The sequence below is a fragment of the Oncorhynchus mykiss genome, chromosome 2 (assembly GCF_013265735.2).
Source record: "Oncorhynchus mykiss isolate Arlee chromosome 2, USDA_OmykA_1.1, whole genome shotgun sequence".
In the NCBI taxonomy this organism is placed as follows: Eukaryota; Metazoa; Chordata; class Actinopteri; order Salmoniformes; family Salmonidae; genus Oncorhynchus; species Oncorhynchus mykiss.
This window is the reverse complement of record NC_048566.1, coordinates 19184809-19211863: the sequence shown is the minus strand read 5'-3', so window position 1 is coordinate 19211863 and position 27055 is coordinate 19184809. Positions and strand designations below refer to the sequence as shown.

The 27055-nt window shown below is 44.7% G+C and overlaps 1 protein-coding gene across 1 annotated transcript in view; it reads right to left on the bottom strand.

Annotated features, from left to right (window-relative positions):
* Positions 1–27055, bottom strand: part of LOC110503718 (glutamate receptor ionotropic, NMDA 2D-like) — a 127170-nt gene that overhangs the window by 47211 nt on the left and 52904 nt on the right. Inside the window, exons 6-13 of the mRNA XM_036961707.1 lie at positions 25500–25705; positions 24579–24744; positions 21519–21672; positions 19471–19596; positions 15460–15689; positions 12910–13070; positions 9983–10052; positions 9644–9761 (exon numbers count right to left, since the gene is read on the bottom strand). Coding sequence (XP_036817602.1) covers positions 9644–9761; positions 9983–10052; positions 12910–13070; positions 15460–15689; positions 19471–19596; positions 21519–21672; positions 24579–24744; positions 25500–25705 — 1231 coding nt within the window. The remainder of the gene's footprint in view (positions 1–9643; positions 9762–9982; positions 10053–12909; positions 13071–15459; positions 15690–19470; positions 19597–21518; positions 21673–24578; positions 24745–25499; positions 25706–27055) is intronic.

The following is a 27055-nucleotide window of genomic DNA, read 5'->3' as shown; positions in this document are numbered from 1 at the left end:
ATAACAACCACTACTACTACCACTCTACTATCATAGCAACCACTACTACTACCACTCTACTATCATAACAACCACTACAACTACTGCTCTACTATCATAACAACCACTACTACAACCACTCTACTATCACAACAACCACTACTACTACTGCTCTACTATCATAGCAACCACTACTACTACCACTCTACTATCATAACAACCACTACAACTACTGCTCTACTATCATAACAACCCCTACTACTACCACTCTACTTTCATAACAACAACTACTACAACCACAACAACCACTATTACTACCACTCTACTGTCATAACAACCACTACTACTAACACTCTACTATCATAAAAACCACTACAACTACCGCTCTACTATCATAACAACCACTACTACTAACCACTCTACTATCATAACAACCACTTCTACTACCACTCTACTTTCACAACAACCACTACTACTACTGCTCTGATATCATAACAACCACTACTACTAACACTTTACTATCACAACAACCACTTCTACTACCACTCTACTATCACAACAACCACTACTACTACTGCTCTGATATCATAACAACCACCACTACTAACACTCAACTATCATAACAACCACTACTACTAACACTCTACAATAATAACAACCACTATTACAACCACTCTACTATCACAACAACCACTACTACTACTGCTCTACTATCATAACAACCACTACTACTACCACTCTACTATCATAGCAACCACTACTACTACCACTCTACTATCATAACAACCACTACAACTACTGCTCTACTATCATAACAACCACTACTACAACCACTCTACTATCACAACAACCACTACTACTACTGCTCTACTATCATAACAACCACTACTACTACCACTCTACTATCATAGCAATCACTACTACTACCACTCTACTATCATAACAACCACTACAACTACTGCTCTACTATCATAACAACCCCTACTACTACCACTCTACTTTCATAACAACCACTACTACAACCACAACAACCACTATTACTACCACTCTACTGTCATAACAACCACTACTACTAACACTCTACTATCATAAAAACCACTACAACTAACGCTCTACTATCATAACAACCACTACTACTAACCACTCTACTATCATAACAACCACTTCTACTACCACTCTACTTTCACAACAACCACTACTACTACTGCTCTGATATCATAACAACCACTACTACTAACACTCAACTTTCATAACAACCACTACTACCACCACTCTACTGTCACAACATCCACTACTACTAACACTCTACTATCATAACAACCACTACTACTACCACTCGACAATCATAACAACCACTACAACTACCACTCTACTATCATAACAATCACTACTACTACCACTCTACTATCACAACAACCACTACTACTACCACTCTACTATCATAACAACCACTATTACCACTCTACTATCATAACAACCACTACTACTACTGCTCTACTATCACAACAACCACTACTACTACCACTCTACTATCACAACAACCACTACTACTACTGCTCTACTATCATAACAACCACTACTACTACCACTCTACTATCATAACAACCACTACAACTACCACTCTACTATCATAAGACCCACTATTACTGCTTTACTATCATAACAACCACTACTACTACCACTCTACTATCACAACAACCACTACTACTACCACTCTACTATCATAACAACAACTTCTATTACCACTCGACTATCACAACAACAACTACAACTACTGCTCTACTATCATAACAACCACTACTACTACCACTCCACTATCACAACAACCACTACTAGTACTGTTCTACTATCATAACAACCACTACTACTACCACTATACTATCATAGCAACCACTACTCCTACCACTCTACTATCATAACAACCACTACAACTACTTCTCTACTATCATAATAACCACTTCTTCTACCACTCTACTATCATAACAACCACTACAACTACTGCTCTACTATCATAACAACCACTACTACTACCACTCTATACTACTACCACTCTACTATCACAACAACCACTTCTACTACCACTCTACTATCACAACAACCACTACTACTACTGCTCTGATATCATAACAACCACCACTACTAACACTCAACTATCATAACAACCACTACTACTAACACTCTACAATAATAACAACCACTATTACAACCACTCTACTATCACAACAACCACTACTACTACTGCTCTACTATCATAACAACCACTACTACTACCACTCTACTATCATAGCAACCACTACTACTACCACTCTACTATCATAACAACCACTACAACTATTGCTCTACTATCATAACAACCACTACTACAACCACTCTACTATCACAACAACCACTACTACTACTGCTCGACTATCATAACAACCACTACTACTACCACTCTACTATCATAGCAACCACTACTACTACCACTCTACTATCATAACAACCACTACAACTACTGCTCTACTATCATAACAACCACTACTACTACCACTCTACTTTCATAACAACCACTACTTCTACTGCTATACTATCATAACAACCACTACTACTGCTCTACTATCATAACCAACACAACTACTGCTCTACTATCATAACAAGCACTACTACTACACTTCTACTATCTTAACAACCACTACTACTGCTTTACTATCATAACCACAACTACTATTACTCTTCTATCATAACAACCAGTACCACTACTGCTCTACTATCATAACAACCACTACTTCTACTGCTCTTCTCTCATAACCACCACTACAACTTCTGCTCAACTATCATAACCACCATTACAACTTCTGCTCTACTATCATAAAAACCACTACTACTGCTCTACTATCATAACAACCACTAGTACTGTTCTAATATCATAACAACCACTAGTACTGTTCTACTACCATAACAACCACTTCTACTGCTCTTCTATCATTACAACCAGTACTACTACTGCTTTACCATCATAACAACCTGTACTACTGCTCTACTAGCACAACAACCACTATTACTGCTCTACTATCATAACAACCACTACTACTGCTCTACTATCATAACCAACACAACTACTGCTCTACTATCATAACAACCACTACTACTGCTCTACTATCATAACAACCACTACTACTGCTCTACTATCATAACCAACACAACTACTGCTCTACTATCATAACAACCACTAATACTGCTCTACTATCATAACAACCACTACTACTGCTCTACTATCATAACAAGCACTACTACTACAGTTCTACTATCTTAACAACCACTACTACTGCTCTACTATCATAACCACAACTACTATTACTCTACTATCATAACAACCAGTTCCACTACTGCTCTACTATCATAACAACCACTACTTCTACTGCTCTTCTCTCAGAACCACCACTACAACTTCTGCTCAACTATCATAACCACCATTACAACTTCTGCTCTACTATCATAACAACCACTACCACTACTGCTATACTATCATAACAACCACTACTACTGCTCTACTATCATAACAAGCATTACTTCGACTGCTTTACTATAATAACCACCACTACTACTACTGCTCTACTATCATAGCAACTACTACTCCTGCTCTACTATCATAACCACCACTACAACTTCTGCTCTACTATCATAACTACTACTACTACCACTGCTCTACTATCATAACCACCACTACTACTACTGCTCTACTATCATAACAACCACTACTACTACTGCTCTACTATCATAACCACCACTACTACTGCTCTACTATCATAACCACCACTACTCCTGCTCTACTATCATATCCACCACTACTACTGCTCTACTATCATTACCACCACTACTACTGCTCTACTATCATATCCACCACTACTACTGCTCTACTATCATTACCACCACTACTACTGCTCTACTATCATAACAACCACTACTACTACTGTTCTACTATCATAACAACCACTACTATATCTGCTATACTGTCACAACAACCACTACTACTGCTCTACTATCACAACAACCACTACTACTACTCTACTATCATAACCACCACTACTACTACTCTACTATCATAACCACCACTACTACTACTCTACTATCATAACCACCACTACTACTACTCTACTATCATAACCACCACTACTACTGCTCTACTATCATAACCACCACTACTACTACTCTACTATCATAACCACCACTACTACTACTGCTCTACTATCATAACCACCACTACTACTACTCTACTATCATAACCACCACTACTACTACTCTACTATCATAACCACCACTACTACTACTCTACTATCATAACCACCACTACTACTACTCTACTATCATTACCACCACTACTACTACTCTACTATCATAACCACCACTACTACTGCTCTACTATCATAACCACAACTACTATTACTCTACTATCATAACCACCACTACTACTACTCTACTATCATTACCACCACTACTACTACTCTACTATCATAACCACCACTACTACTGCTCTACTATCATAACCACACCTATTACCGCTCTACTCTCATAATAACAACTACTGCTGTTGCTCTACTATCATAACAACCCCTATTACTGTTCCACTATCACAACAACAACCAGTTATGCTACAGAAGTTACTATTACTACTACTACTAGTACTGCTAATTCTACCTGTAGTAACTTGACAAGGAATGCCCACAAGCAATTCAATATTACTTTCCTTTACTTTCAACCTAAGAAATAAAAGGTGTATAACCATTTACAAACAGTACAAATACAGAGAAGTGATACAGCCCACTCAACCTGTGGTAGAGTCACATTGAACAGGTACAACTCTGGGTTATCATCAGAGGGGAAAAGTCACGGTTAAGGCCAATGCCAATAATAACCATGAACACATGAATAGTAATCAACACTATAGTGTCAACACTGTAACACTACTGATACTTCTATTACAACTGTCCAGGGTTATAGTGCCAAGTTTATTTTAATTGCATCACTTCAGGATACTAATTGAAATTCAAGCCCTGGGGTTGAAAGTCCTCATAGTATTTATTGTCTGACTGAATTTAAATTTAGCTGAACCAAACCCTGCTATAGTACTGACCTCTCTACTACCTCCTATGCTGTCGTTGCTTAAATCATGCCGGCCCAGTCAGCCGTGTGATTTGACTAATGGGACTTCTGTTGAACATCATTAGCCGTTTAGCCAGACTCCACAGCTACAGTAACAGATGGACCAGGGCATATTGGAACGCAACAACAGACTGAGGTACCTGTATAAAGCTGCCTTCTCAAAGAGAAGACGAGAATCTTTAGAAAAATTGCCACTTTCTGTGCCTTTTTTCCACTTGACTTTGAGTGTCTCTCTTCAGTCTTGACCTTCACCAATGACAAATTGATATGGATAACTGCCATATTGAAACACAATGACACAGAATAGGAAAAGCATACACACACACGTTCCTCCAAACAAAAACCTTTTACTAAGCTCTGTCTCATCCCTGGGGCTTTCTCTCCACTTGACTGTGCTTTCTGTGATTTCTATTCGCTCTCTCTTTCTCTCTCTCTGTCTCTGTGTCTCTCTCTCTCTCTGTGTGTCTCTCTCTCTGTCTCTCTCTCTGTCTCTCTCTCTGTGTGTGTGTCTCTCTCTCTCTCTGTATGTCTCTGTGTCTCTGTGTCTCTCTCTCTCTCTCGCTCTCTCTCTCTCTCTCTCTCTCAGACCATAGCTGTAGACTGTTTTTGTTTTGATGGCATCCTTCTCTCTTCGCACCTCCAGCCAGCTCCAACCAGCTCCAGCCTGCCAAATCTGGCAGGTGTGTCAAATCCACACAGTACATCTGACCTACTTGGCAGGTGAGGTCAGGTAGAACTGGCGCTGCCACCACACAGCTGGCATGTTCCAGCAAGGTGGTTTTAGGGAAAACATGGGCAATAGGGGGTAGGGGCAATTCTGTCAAACGGCCACCCATGACACCCTGCCAGACATGTTCACAGACGTGTGGGTACATGGTAGCTGCCTGGGCGGCAAAGTATATATAATCCCATGTTTCTATCAAGCCCTAGACAAAACAACCAACTGCTTCTCAAATCATATACAAACTACTGCTTGTATCAAACCCTATGCAAACTACTTTAGATCTCAAAAGGAGAAAGGAAACCTTTGTGCACTGCAGAGGTGCTGGTTGTGGAGAGATCAATAAGATCTCAGAGTCACACATTGTGCAACCATTATCCAGAGAAAATGGTGATAGATGCTATAGATCTCACATGAGGCAGTGTGTAACGACACAACTATTACAGTTCATCAAATCATCGGTCAGTGTCTCTCCTCCTGAATGCAGTTATGACAAGACATAACAACATGACATAATATAAACTGACATAGGAGGAATAACGGAATAATGGAATAGAAGAGGATGTCAGAAAGGAAATGTGAATGTGAGAAACATCTCCTATCCTCTAGGAATAAATCCTCTTCTTTAGTAATCCCCACATACAGTATAATGCCTTCCTATTACCAGATCCATCCTCACTTAACAGCTGCTCTTACTAGAGCCCTCCACCATACTGCACCATTGTTCAGCCTGGGGTACACAGACGTAAGAGCAAGGGCGTGCTAAACGCCACAAATAACATAAATAAAAGCAACAACAAATACAACCTGTGAGTGCACATCTGAACGCTCCGTTTCCCATGCATAGAGTGTTTCCCATGTGGTCCGGGTGTTTAACTCTTACCCAGGATCTTGTTTCATAGACTTTATCAGTGTGTAGGCAGCTAAAGGGCTTTGTCCGCCACGCCACGAGCAAAGACGGTTAAACAACGAATCAAGCCAAACAAGGAGCATCCTATTGAGACAATACAGTGTGTGTGTGTGTGTGTGTGTGTGTGTGTGTGTGTGTGTGTGTGTGTGTGTGTGTGTGTGTGTGTGTGTGTGTGTGTAGACTGTAAAAATGACAATTAAGCATTAGTGTTTTGACAGCCTCTGCTAAAAACAGCCTTTCTCACTATTACAGGCTAAATCTCTTTCTCTCTAATCCCCGACTTGGAAATGGACAATGGACAAACATAGTGCTATAATAACACCCTATCAGAATTCAATTATTGAATTATCTGGCTCACTGTCATCTCTATTTCTACTGAAATGTCTATATGTGTCTCTACTATTCCTTGAGGTTTAGTCAGTCTGTCTGTTTCATCCATTATTTCTTGCAGTCCATTTCTGTCCTTCTCTCCCTCTGTCTCTTTGTGCCTCTCCGTCTCTCTCTCTGGTCCTCAGCTTATCTGTAATGACTATAAAACTGTCACAAGTTGTGATGATCCCCCCAAACAACACTGACACACACAAACTAAATATTTCCTTTCATCAGATGGAAGACAGAGAGAAAAGGGAGAGATGAGGAAGAGAGGAAGGTATATAAAAAGAGATTCTCAAGAATAGTGCTGCTACTAATGCCTGAAAGCCATAGTACAGCATCCCTCATTCCTCAGGCCTTATCCCCTGTTCAACATCCCTCATTCCTCAGCCTTATCCCCAGTTCAACATCCCTCATTCATCAGGCCTTATCCCCTGTTCAACATCCCTCATTCCTCAGCCTTATCCCCAGTTCAACATCCCTCATTCCTCAGCCTTATCCCCTGTTCAACATCCCTCATTCCTCAGGCCTTATCCTCTGTTCAACATCCCTCATTCCTCAGCCTTATCCCCTGTTCAACATCCCTCATTCCTCAGCCTTATCCCCAGTTCAACATCCCTCATTCCTCAGCCTTATCCCCTGTTCAACATCCCTCATTCATCAGGCCACATCCCCTGTTCAACATCCCTCATTCATCAGGCCTTATCCTCTGTTCAACATCCCTCATTCCTCAGGCCTCATCCCCTGTTCAACATCCCTCATTCATCAGGCCTCATCCCCTGTTCAACATCCCTCATTCATCAGGCCTCATCCCCTGTTCAACATCCCTCATTCCTCAGGCCTCATCCCCTGTTCAACATCCCTCATTCATCAGGCCTCATCCCCTGTTCAACATCCCTCATTCCTCAGCCTTATCCCCTGTTCAACATCCCTCATTCCTCAGCCTTATCCCCAGTTCAACATCCCTCATTCATCAGGCCACATCCCCTGTTCAACATCCCTCATTCATCAGGCCTTATCCTCTGTTCAACATCCCTCATTCCTCAGGCCTCATCCCTGTTCAACATCCCTCATTCATCAGGCCTCATCCCCTGTTCAACATCCCTCATTCCTCAGGCCGTGTCCCCTGTTCAACATCCCTCATTCCTCAGGCCTCATCCCCTGTTCAACATCCCTCATTCCTCAGGCCGTGTCCCCTGTTCAACATCCCTCATTCATCAGGCCTTATCCCCTGTTCAACATCCCTCATTCCTCAGGCCTTATCCCCTGTTCAACATCCCTCATTCCTCAGGCCTTATCCCCTGTTCAACATCCCTCATTCCTCAGGCCTTATCCCCTGTTCAACATCCCTCATTCCTCAGGCCTCATCCCCTGTTCAACATCCCTCATTCCTCAGGCCTTATCCCCTGTTCAACATCCCTCATTCATCAGGCCTCATCCCCTGTTCAACATCCCTCATTCCTCAGGCCTCATCCCCTGTTCAACATCCCTCATTCCTCAGGCCGTGTCCCCTGTTCAACATCCCTCATTCATCAGGCCTTATCCCCTGTTCAACATCCCTCATTCCTCAGGCCTTATCCCCTGTTCAACATCCCTCATTCCTCAGGCCTTATCCCCTGTTCAACATCCCTCATTCCTCAGGCCTCATCCCCTGTTCAACATCCCTCATTCCTCAGGCCTTATCCCCTGTTCAACATCCCTCATTCATCAGGCCTCATCCCCTGTTCAACATCCCTCATTCCTCAGGCCTTATCCCCTGTTCAACATCCCTCATTCATCAGGCCTCATCCCCTGTTCAACATCCCTCATTCATCAGGCCTCATCCCCTGTTCAACATCCCTCATTCCTCAGGCCTTATCCCCTGTTCAACATCCCTCATTCCTCAGGCCTTATCCCCTGTTCAACATCCCTCATTCCTCAGGCCTTATCCCCTGTTCAAGATCCCTCATTCCTCAGGCCTCGTTCCCTGTTCAAGATCCCTCATTCCTCAGGCCTCATCCCCTGTTCAGGGTCCCTCACTCCTATGATCCCCAGTTCATCTCAGCATAGCATTTGCCCCTGTTCCCATCATGACCCAACAAATCATCACCATCTCCCCACCTTATTCCCTCAGCCAGTCCCAATTCATTCCCTCCCCCTTCCCCTTGGCCCTAACCCTCCAGTATTTGCAGATCTATAAGGTGGAAGCAATATGGTGGAAGCTCTAAAACAGAACTGCTGATACCTATCCAGACCTTACAGATCTGCAAACATCAAATGGTTAGGACCAAGGGGTAGGTGTAGGGAGCATCTTGCCTTACCATTTGCCCTTTGACCTCCATTTCCCCCTTTCTCCTCCCCTCTCCTTTTTACCCCCTACCACACCTTAAACTTTCCCCAAGTCTCCCCTCACTCTCTACATCCTTCCCCTTCCTCCATCCCTCCTCCGCCCCTGTCCTCACCGTCTCCCTTCCTCCTCCCGTCCTCCCTTGTCCTCCCCATCTCCCGGCCTCCTTCCTCCTCCCCTCCTCCCCTGTCCTCACCGTCTCCCACCAGCTGCAGCAGGGCCAGGTCGAGGGGGCGTTTCCAGCGGGAGTTCTTGTGCAGGGCGATACCGTAGCCTGTGGTGGCAAATACCTTCCCAGAGCCTATGGTCATCACCTTTGACAAGCAAACATCAATCAATCAATCAAGCAAGCAACTACTCACTCAATCACTCACTCACCCAACCAATCAACCAAGCAATACATCACATTTTGTATTGCTATTTTCACAAATGCAATTTTCACAAAGTGACAGCAACCGGCTATCTAGCTGACAATAAAACACAATAAAGGAGTAAATAGATAGAATACATCAAGTCAAACTTGTCTGGTCATCACCTTACAACCCTCGTCTTTCCTGGCCATGTAGTTCAACACAGCTGCATCGTAGATAAAGGCATCCAACTTCCTGTAGAGAGAGCGGGGGAGTTAAAGAGTTAATAGAACAGGGGGATGGAGTAGAGAAAGAGAAAGGCAAGAGTTGAGAGAGTGAGAGAGATCTGAAGTTAGAACGAGAGAGAGGGAGAAGAGAGAAAGGGAGAAAGTGCTAAAGAGAGTGAAAAGTAAAGAGAGTGAAAGAGAGAGGGGATGGAAGGTGGAGAGAGAAGGATTTATACAGTACTGTGAGAAAAGAGATGGGAGGAGAGAGAGAGAGGGAAAGACGATTTACACACTTCCAGGGCAAAAGACACATGGGGGAGAGAGATAGAGAGTGATGAGTATTATAAAGTTTAAGCACAAACACACCGAGAGAACACACAGGGGAGGAAATAACCAGAGAGAGAGAGAGAGAGAGAGAGAGAGAGAGAGGGTGGGTGGGGGAGAGGGCATATATTAAAGAAAGGAAAGGAAATAATGATGGAGAGATAAAGAGAGGTTGAGGTAGAGCGAAAGAGAGAGAGAGAAGAGGGGTGAGAGAGGAAGACAGAGGGAGTGACAGAGAGCATCTCATTCCCAGCACATTAACAGTGTTCTATAAATGGGGTGGTGAGGCAATCGGGGAGAGATGATGACAGGGGCTTAGTGACAGTAAACTGTAAGGATTATACAACCCAGCAGACATATGATGCAGATTTAACAAGAGAAGAAGAGAGGAGAAGGGAAAAGAGGAGAGGTATGTAGAGAGAAGGAGAGGAGAGAGTAGAGGAGAGGGATGCAGAGAGAAGGATAGGAGAGAGTAGAGGAGAGGGATGCAGAGAGAAGGAGAGGAGAGAGTAGAGGAGAGGTATGCAGAGAGAAGGAGAGGAGAGAGTAGAGGAGAGGTATGCAGAGAGAAGGAGAGGAGAGAGTAGAGGAGAGGGATGCAGAGAAATGGAGAGGAGAGAGTAGAGGAGCGGGATGCAAAGAGAAGGAGAGGAGAGAGTAGAGGAGAGGGATGCAGAGAAACGGAGAGGCGAGAGTAGAGGAGAGGGATGCAAAGAGAAGGAGAGGAGAGAGTAGAGGAGAGGGATGCAGAGAAACGGAGAGGAGAGAGTAGAGGAGCGTGATGCAGAGAGAAGGAGAGGAGAGAGTAGAGGAGAGGGATGCAGAGAAACGGAGAGGAGAGGGTAGAGGAGAGGGATGCAGAGAGAAGGAGAAAAGAGAATAGAGGAGAGGTATGCAGTGAAACGGAGAGGAGAGAGTAGAGGAGAGGTATGCAGAGAAATGGAGAGGAGAGAGTAGAGGAGAGGGATGCAGAGCTACGGAGAGGAGAGAGTAGAGGAGAGGGATGCAGAGAGAAGGAGAAAAGAGAATAGAGGAGAGGTATGCAGAGAAACGGAGAGGAGAGAGTAGAGGAGAGGTATGCAGAGAAACGGAGAGGAGAGAGTAGAGGAGAGGGATGCAGAGAAACGGAGAGGAGAGAGTAGAGGAGAGGGATGCAGAGAAACGGAGAGGAGAGAGTAGAGGAGAGGGATGCAGAGAGAAGGATAGGAGAGAGTAGCGGAGAGGGATGCAGAGAGAAGGAGAGGAGAGAGTAGAGGAGAGTTATGCAGAGAGAAGGAGAGGAGAGAGTAGATGAGAGGTATGCAGAGAGAAGGAGAGGAGAGAGTAGAGGAGAGGGATGCAGAGAGAAGGAGAGGAGAGAGTAGAGGAGAGGGATGCAAAGAGAAGGAGAGGAGAGGGTAGAGGAGAGGGATGGAGAGAGAAGGAGAGTAGAGTGTAGAGGGGAGGGATGCAGCGAGAAGGAGAGGAGAGTGGAGAGGGGAGGGGAGGGATGCAGAGAGAAGGAGAGGAGAGGGGAGAGGAGAGGGTAGAGGGGAGGGATGCAGAGAGAAGAAGAGTAGAGCGATGGAGAGAGAAGGAGAGGAGAGGGGAGAGGAGAGGGATGGAGAAAGAAGGAGAGGAGAGTGTAGAGGAGAGGGATGCAGAGAGAATGGGAGGAGAGGGTAGAGGAGAGGTGTGGAGAGAGAAGGAGAGTAGAGGGGAGAGGAGAGGGTAGAGGGGAGGGATGCAGAGAGAAGGAGAGGAGAGAGTAGAGGAGAGGGATGCAGAGAAACGGAGAGGAGAGAGTAGAGGAGAGGGATGCAGAGAGAAGGAGATGAGAGGGGAGAGGAGAGGAGAGGAGAGGGTAGAGGGGAGGGATGGAGAGAGAAGGAGAGGATAGGGGAGAGGAGAGGGATGGAGAAAGAAGGAGAGGAGAGTGTAGAGGGGAGGGATGCAGAGAGAAGGAGAGTAGAGGGATGGAGAGAGAAGGAGAGGGGAGAGGAGAGGGATGGAGAAAGAAGGAGAGGAGAGTGTAGAGGAAAGGGATGCAGAGAGAAGGAGAGGAGAGGGTAGAGGAGAGGGTAGAGGGGAGGATGCAGAGAGAAGGAGAGGAGAGGGTAGAGGAGAGGGTAGAGGGGAGGATGCAGAGAGAAGGAGAGGAGAGGGGAGAGGAGAGGGTAGAGGGGAGGGATGCAGAGTGAAGGAGAGGAGAGGGATGCAGAGAGAAGGAGAGGAGAGGGGAGAGGAGAGGGGTGGAGAAAGAAGGAGAGGAGAGTGTAGAGGGGAGGGTTGCAGCGAGAAGGAGAGGAGAGAGTAGAGGAGAGGTGTGGAGAGAGAAGGAGAGGAGAGGGTAGAGGAGAGAGATGGAGAGAGAAGGACAGGAGAGGGTAGAGGAGAGGGATGGAGAGAGAATGAGAGGAGAGGGGGGAAGTATTTGACTGTTTCTGTAAAAATTTTGGGTGAGAAGTTTTAGGGTGAGAGGTTGATATTGTGAGAGGGAAGTTTAGGGGAAAGAGTGAGAGTGAGGGGGTCATCTCATAGACATAGTTCAGATCCCAGAGGGGACAGAAAGAAAGACAGACCCAGTCTTGAGGTTGTTAATGGCGTCCTCCACCCCTCTCTGGTTATATTTGACCATGTAATGGTGCATGCCAGGGTAGTTACTGCGGATGTTCTTCTCTGTACTTCCATTGGGCACCGTGCCAAACTTCAGAGGGGGGTACTGCTCTGTGGGGTGCTGGAACTGAAAGAGAGGTGAGAAAGGTGAGTTTGAGATGGGCTAAACATCCCTATTTTATGAAGAAACAATGGGCCTATATTTGAATAGAGAGGGGATAAGCCTGTGCTTTGCTACAGTACAAGGAAGTATATTTTTTTCTACATCAGAGAACCATAGAGGCTAAACCACATAAACCGTATGAATCCAGTTGTATTGTAAAATAAGTGTATCTGTAGCCATGTCCAATCACCATAACACTGAGCAGTATCACTACAACAAAGTATTGACCATAAAGCACTGAGCTGTAATAGACCATGACAGTACACTCAACATCAAGCTCAAAATACCATGCTATCATATTCAACCAAAACATTGAACATCAGAGAGCAGAGAGAGAGAAAGAAAGAGAGAGAGAGGGAGAGAGAGAGAGAGCGAGAGAGGGGGAGAGAGAGAGAGAGAGAGAGAGAGAGAGAGAGAGAGAGAGAGAGAGAGAGAGAGAGAGAGAGGGAGCCTGGACATCAAGGTGTGCTTGCGAGTGAAATTGATGTTAAACTGAACATATTTTTAAACATTGGTACATCAGAATCAAACCCTTACCTATAACCCTTACCTATAACCCTTACCTATAACCCTTACCTATAACCTTTACCTATAACCCTTACCTATAACACTTACCTATAACCCTTACCTATAACCCTTACCTATAACCTTTACCTATAACCCTTACCTATAACCCTTACCTATAACCTTTACCTATAACCTTTACCTATAACCCTTACCTATAACCCTTACCTATAACCCTTACCTATAACCCTTACCTATAACCTTTACCTATAACCCTTACCTATAACCCTTACCTATAACCCTTACCTATAACTCTTACCTATAACCCTTACCCATAACCCTTACCTATAACCCTTACCAATAACCCTTACCTATAACCTTTACCTATAACCCTTACCTATAACCCTTACCTATAACCCTTACCTATAACCTTTACCTATAACCTTTACCTATAACCCTTACCTATAACCCTTACCTATAACCCTTACCTATAACCCTTACCTATAACCCTTACCTATAACCCTTACCTATAACCTTTACCTATAACCCTTAGCTATAACCCTTACCTATAACCTTTACCTATAACCCTTACCTATAACCCTTACCTATAACCCTTACCTATAACCTTTACCTATAACCCTTACCTATAACCCTTACCTATAACTCTTACCTATAACCCTTACCTATAACCCTTACCCATAACCCTTACCTATAACCTTTACCTATAACCTTTACCTATAACCCTTACCTATAAACCTTACTTATAACCTTTACCTATAACCTTTACCTATAACCTTTACCTATAACCTTTACCTATAACCTTTACCTATAACCCTTACCTATAACCCTTACCTATAACCTTTACCTATAACCTTTACCTATAACCCTTACCTATAAACCTTACCTATAACCCTTACCTATAACCTTTACCTATAACCCTTACCTATAACCCTTACCTTAAACCCTTACCTATAACCCTTACCTATAACCCTTACCCATAACCCTTACCTATAACCCTTACCTATAACCCTTACCTATGACCTTTACCTATAACCTTTACCTATAACCCTTACCTATAACCCTTACCTATAACCCTTACCCATAACCTTTACCTATAACCCTTACCTATAACCCTTACCTATAACCCTTACCTATAACCCTTACCTATAACCCTTACCTATAACCTTTACCTATAACCCTTACCTATAACCCTTACCTATAACCCTTACCCATAACCCTTACCTATAACCCTTACCTATAACCCTTACCTATAATTCTTACCTATAACCCTTACCTATAACCCTTACCTATAACCCTTACCTATAACCCTTACCTATAACCCTTAACTATAACCTATAACCCTTACCTATAACCTTTACCTATAACCCTTACCTATAACCCTTACCTATAACCCTTACCTATAACCTTTACCTATAACCCTTACCTATAACCCTTACCTATAACCCTTACCTATAACCCTTACCTATAACTCTTACCCATAACCCTTACCTATAACCCTTACCTATAACCCTTACCTATAACCCTTACCTATAACCCTTGCCTATAACCCTTACCTATAACCTTTACCCATAACCCTTACCCATAACCCTTACCTATAACCCTTACCTATAACCCTTACCTATAACCCTTACCTATAACCTTTTCCTATAACCTTTACCTATAACCCTTACCTATAACCCTTACCTATAACCCTTACCTATAACCCTTACCTCTAACCCTTACCTATAACCCTTACCTATAACCCTTACCTATAACCCTTACCTATAACCCTACCTATAACTCTTACCCACCTTACAAAAAAAACACACCACCATTCTTCTATGTTTACCTTTTTGTCTGAGAGTCCAGAGACAGTGTCTATATACTCCTCCTGGATCATGAAGGCAGCCAGGTTGGCTGTGTAGGAAGCCAGGAAGATGACCGCGAAGAAGGCCCAGATCAGCACCATGATCTTACTGGTGGTTCCTCTGGGGTTCTCCACTGGGACCGAGTTATTGAACACAATGGCCCACAGCAACCACACAGACTTTCCTATGGTGAACGTAGAGCCTCCTGCCTCTGGATGGAGAGAGGGAGAGGAGGGGGTGGGGGTAGACCAGGGTTGGGGCAGAGAGGGAGTTTGTTGGGGTGGGGTATGAGGGAGAGAGAGAGAGAGAGAGGGAGGACGTGAGGGAAAAGGAGGAGGAGAGTCCCTCACTGGAAAAGTATGAGTGCATCCAGTCAACAGTCCTCTCAATAGAGCTTTAAATGAAGGCCTGCAGTGTTAACGGGATACCAGCATGCTAGCAAATACCAATAGAGCTTTAAATGAAGGCCTGCAGTGTTAAAGGGATACCAGCATGCTAGCAGATACCAATAGAGCTTTAAATGAAGGCCTGCAGTGTTAACGGGATACCAGCATGCTAGCAGATACCAATAGAGCTTTAAATGAAGGCCTGCAGTGTTGAAGGGATACCAGCATGCTAGCAGATACCAATAGAGCTTTAAATGAAGGCCTGCAGTGTTAAAGGGATACCAGCATGCAAGCAGATACCAATAGAGCTTTAAATGAAGGCCTGCAGTGTTAAAGGGATACCAGCATGCTAGCAGATACCAATAGAGCTTTAAATGAAGGCCTGCAGTGTTAAAGGGATAACAGCATGCTAGCAGATAGCGCAATGACTGGAAGTCTGTTGGTATCGCTAGTTAGTATTGGCTCGCGAAACAGTGTTTTCAACCCATTTTACTGTAAGCAACGTTATAGACAATATTGTTTCACTCAAGATGAACTAAATATCCAAAACACCTGGAATGACTGATCCATGCCTTATGATAAGGTATATTTCCTGTTTTTAAGGTGTTTTATTTCCTATTTTTATTTGATCTGACCTAGTATTGATTCAATGCTCTTTTTAAGATCCTATTGTGGATGTTCTATTTCTTTACCTTTGGTACTGAACACTGCATTGATGAGGAAGAGCTTTAAAGTAAGCATTTCACTGTACTGTTTACACCTGTTGTATCCCGTGCACGTGACATATTAACTTTGATTTGATATAAGTAAATAATACTTTGTGGATTCCCTCTCAAGCACTTTCAATAAATATTGAACACCACTGCTTTCAACACTGAGATGAGAGATGAAGGGAATGTGTGAGAGGAGGACAGAGAGGTAGAGAGGTAAAATATGTACAGCACAGCAGTCATGCTGTAAAAGATGAGAGAGAGAGACCTGAGAGAGAGAGAGAGACCTAAGAGAGAGAGAGAGAGACCTAAGAGAGAGAGAGAGAGAGACCTAAGAGAGAGAGAGACCTAAGAGAGAGAGAGAGAGAGAGAGACCTAAGAGAGAGAGAGACCTAAGAGAGAGAGAGAGAGACCTAAGAGAGAGAAAGACCTAAGAGAGAGAGACCTAAGAGAGATAGAGACCTAAGAGAGAGAGAGAGAGACCTAAGAGAGAGAGAGACCTAAGAGAGAGAGATCTAAGAGAGAGAGAGAGAGAGAGAGAGAGACCTAAGAGAGAGAGAAAGAGACCTAAGAGAGAGAGAGACCTACGAGAGAGAGAGACCTAAGAGAGAAAGAGAGAGAGAGAGAGAGAGAGAGAGAGAGAGAGAGAAACCTAAGAGAGAGAGAGAGAGAGAGAGAACTGAGAGAGAGAGAGACCTAAGAGAGAGAGACCTAAGAGAGAGACCTTCACTTTTGTATATTATCTACCTCACATGCTTTGGCAATGTTAACACATGTTTCCCATGCCAATAAAGCCCCTTGAATTGAATTGAATTGAGAGAGAGTGAGACCTAAGAGAGAGAGAGAGAGAGAGAGAGAGAGAGAGACCTAAGAGAGAGAGAGAGACCTAAGAGAAATACCTAAGAGAGAGAAGGAGAGAGAGAGACCTAAGAGAGAGACCTAAGAGAGAGAGAGATACCTAAGAGAGAGAGAGAGAGAGAAAGACCTAAGAGAGAGAGAGAAAGACCTAAGAGAGAAAGAGAGAGAGAGAGAGAAAGACCTAAGAGGGAGAGATAGAGAAAGACCCAAGAGAGAGAATGAGAAAGAGACCTAAGAGAGAGAGAGAGAGAGAGAGACCTAAGAGCGAGAGAGAGAGAGAGAGAGACCTAAGAGAGAGAGAAAGAGACCTAAGAGAGAGAGAGACCTACGAGAGAGAGAGACCTAAGAGAGAAAGAGAGAGAGAGAGAGAGAGAGAGAGAGAGAGAGAGAAACCTAAGAGAGAGAGAGAGAGAGAGAGAACTGAGAGAGAGAGAGACCTAAGAGAGAGAGACCTAAGAGAGAGACCTTCACTTTTGTATATTATCTACCTCACATGCTTTGGCAATGTTAACACATGTTTCCCATGCCAATAAAGCCCCTTGAATTGAATTGAATTGAGAGAGAGTGAGACCTAAGAGAGAGAGAGAGAGAGAGAGAGAGAGAGAGACCTAAGAGAGAGAGAGAGACCTAAGAGAAATACCTAAGAGAGAGAAGGAGAGAGAGAGACCTAAGAGAGAGACCTAAGAGAGAGAGAGAGATACCTAAGAGAGAGAGAGAGAGAGAAAGACCTAAGAGAGAGAGAGAAAGACCTAAGAGAGAAAGAGAGAGAGAGAGAGAAAGACCTAAGAGGGAGAGATAGAGAAAGACCCAAGAGAGAGAATGAGAAAGAGACCTAAGAGAGAGAGAGAGAGAGAGAGACCTAAGAGCGAGAGAGAGAGAAAGACCCAAGAGAGAGAATGAGAAAGAGACCTAAGAGAGAGAGAAGGAGAGAGAAACCTAAGAGCGAGAGAGAGAGAAAGACCTAAGAGAGAGAAGGAGAGAGAGACCTAAGAGAGAGAGAGGTAGAGAAAAACCTAAGAGAGAGAAGGAGAGAGAGACCTAAGAGAGAGAGAGAGAGAGAGAGAAAGACCTAAGAGAGAGAAGGAGAGAGAGACCTAAGAGAGAGAAGGAGAGAGAGAGAGAGACCTAAGAGAGAGAAGGAGAGAGAGAAACCTAAGAGAGAGAAGGAGAGAGAGACCCTAAGAGAGAGAAGGAGAGAGAGACCTAAGAGAGAGAGAGAGAGAGAGAGAGAGAGAGAGAGAAGGAGAGAGAGAGAGACCTAAGAGTGAGAAGGAGCGAGAGAGAGAGAGAGAGAGAGAGACCTAAGAGAGAAGGAGAGAGCGAGAGAGAGAGAGAGAGAGAGAGAGAGGAAAGAGAGAGGGATATAGACCTAAGAGAGAGAAGGAGAGAGAGACTTAAGAGAGAGAAGGAGAGAGAGACCTAAGATAGAGAAGGAGAGAGAGAGAGAGAGAGAGAGAGAGAGAGAGAGAGAGAGAGACCTAAGAGAGAGAAGGAGAGTGAGAGAGTCCTAAGAGAGAGAAGGAGAGAGAGACCTAAGAGAGAGAAGGAGAGAGAGAGAGAGAGACCTAAGAGAGAGAAGGAGAGAGAGCGAGGAGGTATCGGACAGAGGCAGGAATCATACAGAATATGACAGCGGTGCAAACTGCACTGCTAAATAATAAATGTCTGCTTCAATATTAAACATATAGGGCTGCAATGCAACATATGAGAGACAGTATTGGTTTCCATCCTCTGATACACACACTTTCATACCAATCAATGTTTCTGCAGTGATACTTGATTGACTGACCAACCAACATCATCAACAACATCAACAGCATAAACAAGGCATAGACATGTCCTGTGGTGATGGACATGTACATCAGCCAAACACAGTGTAGGGAGGGCATTCTGGAATGTTCTGTCACATGATCTATGAGACACTGAACATATAGAACAACTGTATGGAATTCTGTATCCATTCAATCACCTAGGAAACAACATGGCTACAAAACATGGACCCAGCATATCCTCTTTCTAATGGAACTCTGTCACTTACTCTTTCCGCTGGAAAGGCTGCGGTTGTAGCCGACTGGACTGAAGAACTCAAATATGAAGACGGTCACAGCCACCACGGTCAGGCACATGACGAACATCATCACCCACACCGCTGGACTGTAGGGCTCTGAGGGAGAGGAGAGGAGAGGAGAGGAGAGGAGAGGAGAGGAGAGGAGAGGAGAGGAGAGGAGAGGAGAGGAGAGGAGAGGAGAGGAGAGGAGAGGAAGATCAACAAAGACATTCAGTATAAACACAACTTAGAACACTTTAATAACTCTACCTACATGTACATATTACCTCAACTAACCTATACATCCCTAGAACACATTAATAACTCTACCTACATGTACATATTACCTCAACTAACCTGTACCCCCACACACTGACTCTGTACCTGTACCCCCACAAGCTGACTCTGTACCTGTACCCCCACACACTGACTCTGTACCGGTACCCCCACACACTGACTCTGTACCTGTACCCCCACACACTGACTCTGTACCGGTACCCCCACACACTGACTCTGTACCGGTACCCCCACACACTGACTCTGTACCTGTACCCCCACACACTGACTCTGTACCTGTACCCCCACACACTGACTCTATACCGGTACCCCCACACACTGACTCTGTACCGGTACCCACACACACTGACTCTGTACCGGTACCCACACACACTGACTCTGTACCGGTACCCACACACACTGACTCTGTACCGGTGCCCCCACACACTGACTCTGTACCGGTACCCACACACACTGACTCTGTACCGGTGCCCCCACACACTGACTCTGTACCGGTGCCCCCGCACACTGACTCTGTACCGGTGCCCTCACACACTGACTCTGTACCGGTGCCCACACACTGACTCTGTACCGGTGCCCCCACACACTGACTCTGTACCGGTGCCCCCCCACACTGACTCTGTACCAGTGCCCCCACACACTGACTCTGTACCGGTGCCCCTGCACACTGACTGTACTGGTACCCCCCGTATATAGTCTCGCTATTGTTATTTTACTGCTGCTCTTTAATTACTTGTTACTTTCATTTCTTATTCTTATCATATTTTTTAAAACTGCATTGTTGGTTAGGGGCTCGTAAGTAAACATTTCACTGTAATACCTGTTGTATTCGGCGCATGTGACTAATACAATTGGATTTGATTTGATTTGTTGATAGAGGCGACTGAGAATCCATCAGAGCCCAAACCAATCTAAGTTACAGAGCTTTGCGAGCAAACAAACCAGCTAGCTAACACAGCATGACCCACTACTCCAGTGTTTCTGTGTCTTCCAGTCCAGTCCATTCTGTTTACTGTAATTCAATCTAAAAAATTATTTCACCTGCTGACAGACTGGAAGTATAAGCTGAAACGACGTGACAAAGTAAAAGTAACAACAAACGCAAGTAAAGATTGAACCATTTGATGGAACCACAGCACTTTTGAATTGGGAGAGGGTAAGCTGATCCTAGATCTGTGCATAAGACTCTCTTATTGTCACGGTTCCTCTCCTTGTTCGGGCGGTGTTTGGTGGTCGACGTCACCGGTCTTCTAGCCATTGCCGATCCATTTTTCATGTTCCATTTGTTTTGTCTTGTTTTCACACTCACCTGGTTTCAAATCCCGAATTACATGTTGTATATTTTCCCCCTGTTTCCCCCATGTCCTTGTCGGGAATTGTTTATTGAAAGTTCTTGTGCTATGTGTTACTGGTGCCCATGTGTTTGTTGTTTTATATTATATATTAAACTGCTCTGGCTATTCACCAAGTTCTGCTCTCCTGCGTTGCACTTCCCTGCCACCCCTTACACTCATCCAGAGTGACTTACAGTTAGTTCATTAATCTTAACATACAGTAGCTAGGTGGGACAACCACACATCACTGTCATTGTAAGTACACTTTTCCTCAATAAAGTAGCTATCAGCAAAGTCACAGCTAGATAGGGAAGAGGTGGAGAGTCATGTGCAAGTGGGAATTTAATTTTTACCTGGACCATCAATAATGTCCAGATTTACTTCAACCTCATCAGTTCCTTCACTCACCCAGGAAGGCAGAGGGTGAGACGGTTCCATTGCTACGGGAGACCATGACGCTGATGCCCGTCTCCACGAAGGGGACGGAGAAGTCCACGACCTCTGACCTCTCCTCGTTGATGGTGAGGGATCCGATGGCCATATCTGCTCGCTGTCCCACCACCTGATGGACAGGAGGAGAAACTACATTCAGAGAGATAGAGGAGTACACTGGCCTTATAACACATTATTATAGGAGAAACTACATTCAGAGAGATAGAGGAGTACACTGGCCTTATAACACATTAAATCAAATCAAATCAAATCAAATCAAATCAAATCAAATTTATTTATATAGCCCTTCGTACATCAGCTGATATCTCAAAGTGCTGTACAGAAACCCAGCCTAAAACCCCAAACAGCAAGCAATGCAGGTGTAGAAGCACGGTGGCTAGGAAAAACTCCCTAGAAAGGCCAAAACCTAGGAAGACTGTACATTATTATCGGATAAACTACATTCAGAGAGATAGAGGAGCACACTGGCCTTATAACACATTATTATAGGATAAACTACATTCAGAGAGATAGAAGAGTACACTGGTCACATAACACATTATTATAGGATAAACTACATTCAGAGAGATAGAGGAGTACACTGGCCACATAACACATTATTATAGGATAAACTACATTCAGAGAGATAGAGGAGTACACTGGTCACATAACACATTATTATAGGATAAACTACATTCAGAGAGATAGAGGAGCACACTGGTCACTATGTGTCTCCTGCTTCGCATCTCTTCATCACACAAAGTGAGTTAGCCCCCCTCCCCATCTAAATCAAAAACTGCTGTGTCGGCTGATTGAATAAGTGACATGTTAATCTGCGTTAGACACGGCACCTTCTCATTTCAGAGTTTATCAGCAGAAAAGGGGGAGCGAGCAGCAATGCAACACACACTCCCCTCTTCAAGTCTCTGGATTAGCTACCTGATCAAAGAACGGCAGGCTTTGAAACATCTGATCAAAAGACAGAAATTAATCTGAGAAAATAAAACACACTTCACCATTAGCATGTGAATATAGGTGGACAGACACCATCGGCCCTGGTTCAAGTCATAAAGATGGCAGATAAAGAAGAAGTAGAGTAGGGAGTGAGATTGTTTCTGCTGCCATGACAACCAGGCTGTACCAGCGTTCCCCGTGGGACCTGAGGAGGTGCAGCGGGACACTTCCACCAAAAATCACCCCCCTGTCCTACTCGCTCACAGTGTGTGTGTGTGTGTGTGTGTGTGTGTGTGTGTGTGTGTGTGTGTGTGTGTGTGTGTGTGTGTGTGTGTGTGTGTGTGTGTGTGTGTGTGTGTGTGTGTGTGTGTGAGTGTGTGTAATAAACAATGTATGTCTGTAAGTGCTGGCTGTGGTTAAGGGCCCATAACTCTGCCTGTGACTGATGTGACACCCAGCGTTTAACTGGTTGCCCCGGAGGCAGCAGCATAGGCCAGGGAACGCTTGAACATACACACACACACACACACACACACTAAGTTAAGCTACAGCAACCTACACACACACTGGGGCGGCAGGGTAGCCTAGTTGTTAAGAGCGTTGGACTAGTAACCGGAAGGTTGCAAGTTCAAACCCCCGAGCTGACAAGGTACAAATCTGTTGTTCTGCCCCTGAACAGGCAGTTAACCAACCCACTGTTCCTAGGCCGTCATTGAAAGTAAGAATGTATAACTGACTTGCCTAGTTAAATAAAGGTAAAATAAAAAAAATAAAAAAATAAATAAACTGAGGAACAACACAAACACATGCGCAGTGCTACACACACGTACATTCTCATGCAGAGCTATAGTCGTACAACAGTTAGCCTGACCTTCCAACCAGGAAGAAAAACCACCTTAGAAGGTCCTTAACTTCCATAAATCATGACCTCTGAACCAGAGGAACAGACTCTAATCCATCAGCCATCCAATCAATCAAATGTTATTTGTAATGGCAGCATGCAGTGTGCCAAGTCTCAGTGCTCCTCTCCTCTCTGGCGACAGCTGTCTCAGTGCTCCTCTCCTCTCTGACGACAGCTGTCTCAGTGCTCCTCTCCTCTCTGGCGACAGCTGTCTCAGTCCTCCTCTCCTCTCTGGCGACAGCTGTCTCAGTGCTCCTCTCCTCTCTGTCGACAGCTGTCTCAGTGCTCCTCTCCTCTCTGTCGACAGCTGTCTCAGTGCTCCTCTCCTCTCTGGCGACAGCTGTCTCAGTGCTCCTCCATCTCTGTCGACAGCTTTCTCAGTGCTCCTCTCCTCTCTGACGACGGCTGTCTCAGTGCTCCTCTCCTCTCTGGCGACAGCTGTCTCAGTGCTCCTCCCTCTCTGGCGACAGCTGTCTCAGTGCTCCTCTCCTCTCTGACGACGGCTGTCTCAGTGCTCCTCTCCTCTCTGGCGACAGCTGTCTCAGTGCTCCTCTCCTCTTTAACGACAGCTGTCTCAGTGCTCCTCTCCTCTCTGGCGACAGCTGTCTCAGTGCTCCTCTCCTCTCTGGCGACAGCTGTCTCAGTGCTCCTCTCCTCTCTGGCGACAGCTGTCTCAGTGCTCCTCTCCTCTCTGGCGACAGCTGTCTCAGTGCTCCTCTTCTCTCTGGCGACAGCTGTCTCAGTGCTCCTCTCCTCTCTGGCGACAGCTGTCACAGTGCTCCTCTCCTCTCTGGCGACAGCTGTCACAGTGCTCCTATCCTCTCTGGCGACAGCTGTCTCAGTGCTCCTCTCCTCTCTGGCGACAGCTGTCACAGTGCTCCTCTCCTCTCTGGCGACAGCTGTCTCAGTGCTCCTCTCCTATCTGACGACAGCTGTCTCAGTGCTCCTCTCCTCTCTGGCGACAGCTGTCTCAGTGCCCCTCTCCTCTCTGACGACAGCTGTCTCAGTGCCCCTCTCATCTCTGACGACAGCTGTCTCAGTGCTCCTCTCCTCTCTGGCGACAGCTGCTGTGGAAAGTAGCTTTGACCTTTTCCCAACAACTATTACGGTCAAGAAGAACTACGTACTGTAGCCTACCAATGTCTAATCAATGTCTAATCAATCATTCACATTTTACTGACCTCTCCAATCATGCCATTCCACACTCCATCAATCTTCTTCCCGTGCTTTCCATTGGTCACCAGGTAGAGGTCATAGGTGAAACCCACGATCTTGGCCAATCGTTTGAGGATGTCGATGCAGAAGCCCTTACAGCACTGTTTCTTTGGGGGATCCTGGACAGGAATACTGGAGGAAGGAAGGAAGAGGGAGACAAGGTGCAGGAGAGGAAAGAGAGAGAGAGAGAGAGAGAGAGAGAGAGAGAGAGAAAGAGAGAGAGAGAGAGAGAAAGAGAAAGAGGGAGTGAGTGAGTGAGTGAGTGAGAGAAAGTATAAGAGAATATATAACCTTTAAAAGATGTTATATTTAAGACAAAGATTGTCTCTCTTCCTCAGTCAGGGCTATGCCTGTAAGTGAGAGTCAAATTGTGCTGCCACATGATAATTGTTCTCATCCTTCCTAGAGGTGGTGAACCGTGACCCGTGGACCTCTACTGCAGCTCTATTGTGTTTGTGTCCAATTCAACCCCCATATATCTTCAACTGAATCACATATAACCCTATATACCATCTGGGCTCACACTCACCACTACACGATCGAGAAGGATGAGAGGTAATGTGGAGAGTGGAGGGTTAATATGTGATTGTTTGTGTTCAATACACCATGAAAGTGATTATGTCATATGTTACACTGGAGACACATGATATTATGAAGGTCGATCTGTGAAAAACGACAGTTCCATTTTGCTAATGTGTTTGCCTCCAGGGGGGTCTTGTTGCCACTGTACTGTATGTGTGTCACTAGGGGATGATCCGTATTTTACTGTGTCCTCCAAGACCCTGGACAGTCCCCTGATCAAGTGTCCCAGGGTAAGGAATGTATTTTATTGTGTATTGGACAGGAACATAATTGTCTAATTTGACCCGTCACCCCTGCCTTCTGACCTGGCGTTGAGGGGTCGTCGGCAGGGTACAGAGTCTCTGATGCAGGTGTTGGAGGCGGCGTCAGCCAGCTCCACGATGACAAACGGACGTTCCTCCAGAGTGACCACGCGCAGGTGCTGGGCGCCATCAGGCGGTTGGAGGAATGGACCGTAACGCGACCACGCTGGATAAACCAAATCCAACTTACCGTTCTCCCACATCCCAACCTGGGAAAGAGAAGGGAGTGGGTTAGACAGGACACACACAAACACACTCCCATCAACCAACTCCTGTCACATCAGTCACAGCTTTCCTGTTTTGCAAACAGTTATTTTGGCATTAATACGTGTCACATATCAGTTTGCAAACAATGCAAAAAAAGATCTATATATCATTGAGATAATAAAGCTGCATACTAACATGGTCTCTTTTTTCTTTTCTTCAGTAAGTCAGCTCCAAAATGCAGGTGTTTCAGCCTAGCTTAGTGCTTTCTGTGGTGGGGCAAGCCAGCAGAAAATACGGAGCGTTGCGCTGTTATTGGCTCAGTGCTCCGTCACTCATGGGAACACTACGTCACCACCAAGTCTAGAGGTAGAAAATTCTAGCCCATTGGGTGCTGCCATAGAGTTACATTAGAAGTGCCCATCCAAGAAGGCTCAAGGTCATTGGCCACAGATAAAATGATGTCAAATCACATTATATCTATCTTAGCTTTGATTGGACTGATCATGTCAAAATCATACTTTCAAAATCTTAGGGAGCAAGCTAGACAAGCAGTCATCATCATGAGTCACGTTGACAATCTACTGGCAAATCCTTTCTTCCAGTTCCCAGTTGTTTAGAAAGCATCCAGAGAACGACAGACTTTGATGACATAGTTTGATGACACAATTTGCTCACGAAGGGCCGCCGGGCCACCGTCCTGTTCAAGTGAACACAGCACAACAAGGTGAGTCCAAAAATGTCTTGTATGCTGCTGCATAAATTATGTAATATGACAGGGAGATATGTATACTGTAGCTAAGAAAGTAATACTAAGTGTATGTTGTGTAGTAAGTTGTTAGTGGCCCATGTGCCTCACCCTAATAATTTGGTCTATTTTTACCTATTGATTTCACCTACTGTTCTGACTTGGTGGTGTATATCTAGCCTATAACCTGTTTTTGAGAAATATAATCATTGAATATTGTAAGAGCTATCCTACGGTTCTGACTTGGTGTACAGGGAGAACGCTGTAAGAACGGCCCTTGTTCTGAATTCTGATGCTGTACATTTCAAAAGTGCTGAACAAATAGTTATAATGACTATGTCTATCCTAGCTCGCTTTTTAATGTCATATTCGAAATGAGGCATTGCCGTATCCACTTGTTGTCCCCTTACGCCATAGCTTGTACTGTACATCTCAATTGTCAGCAGAAACCACATTTGTTTAAGCAAGTCAGCCATATCAGCTATGTATTTTTTAAAGGCAGTAAATGAGGCTGAATGATCTGTTTTGCTGCCAGACAAGGCTCCACTGAAAGCCAGGTGTAGCAGTGGTAAGGTGTTTGGACTGCTGTTGTGACTCTACTGTTGGG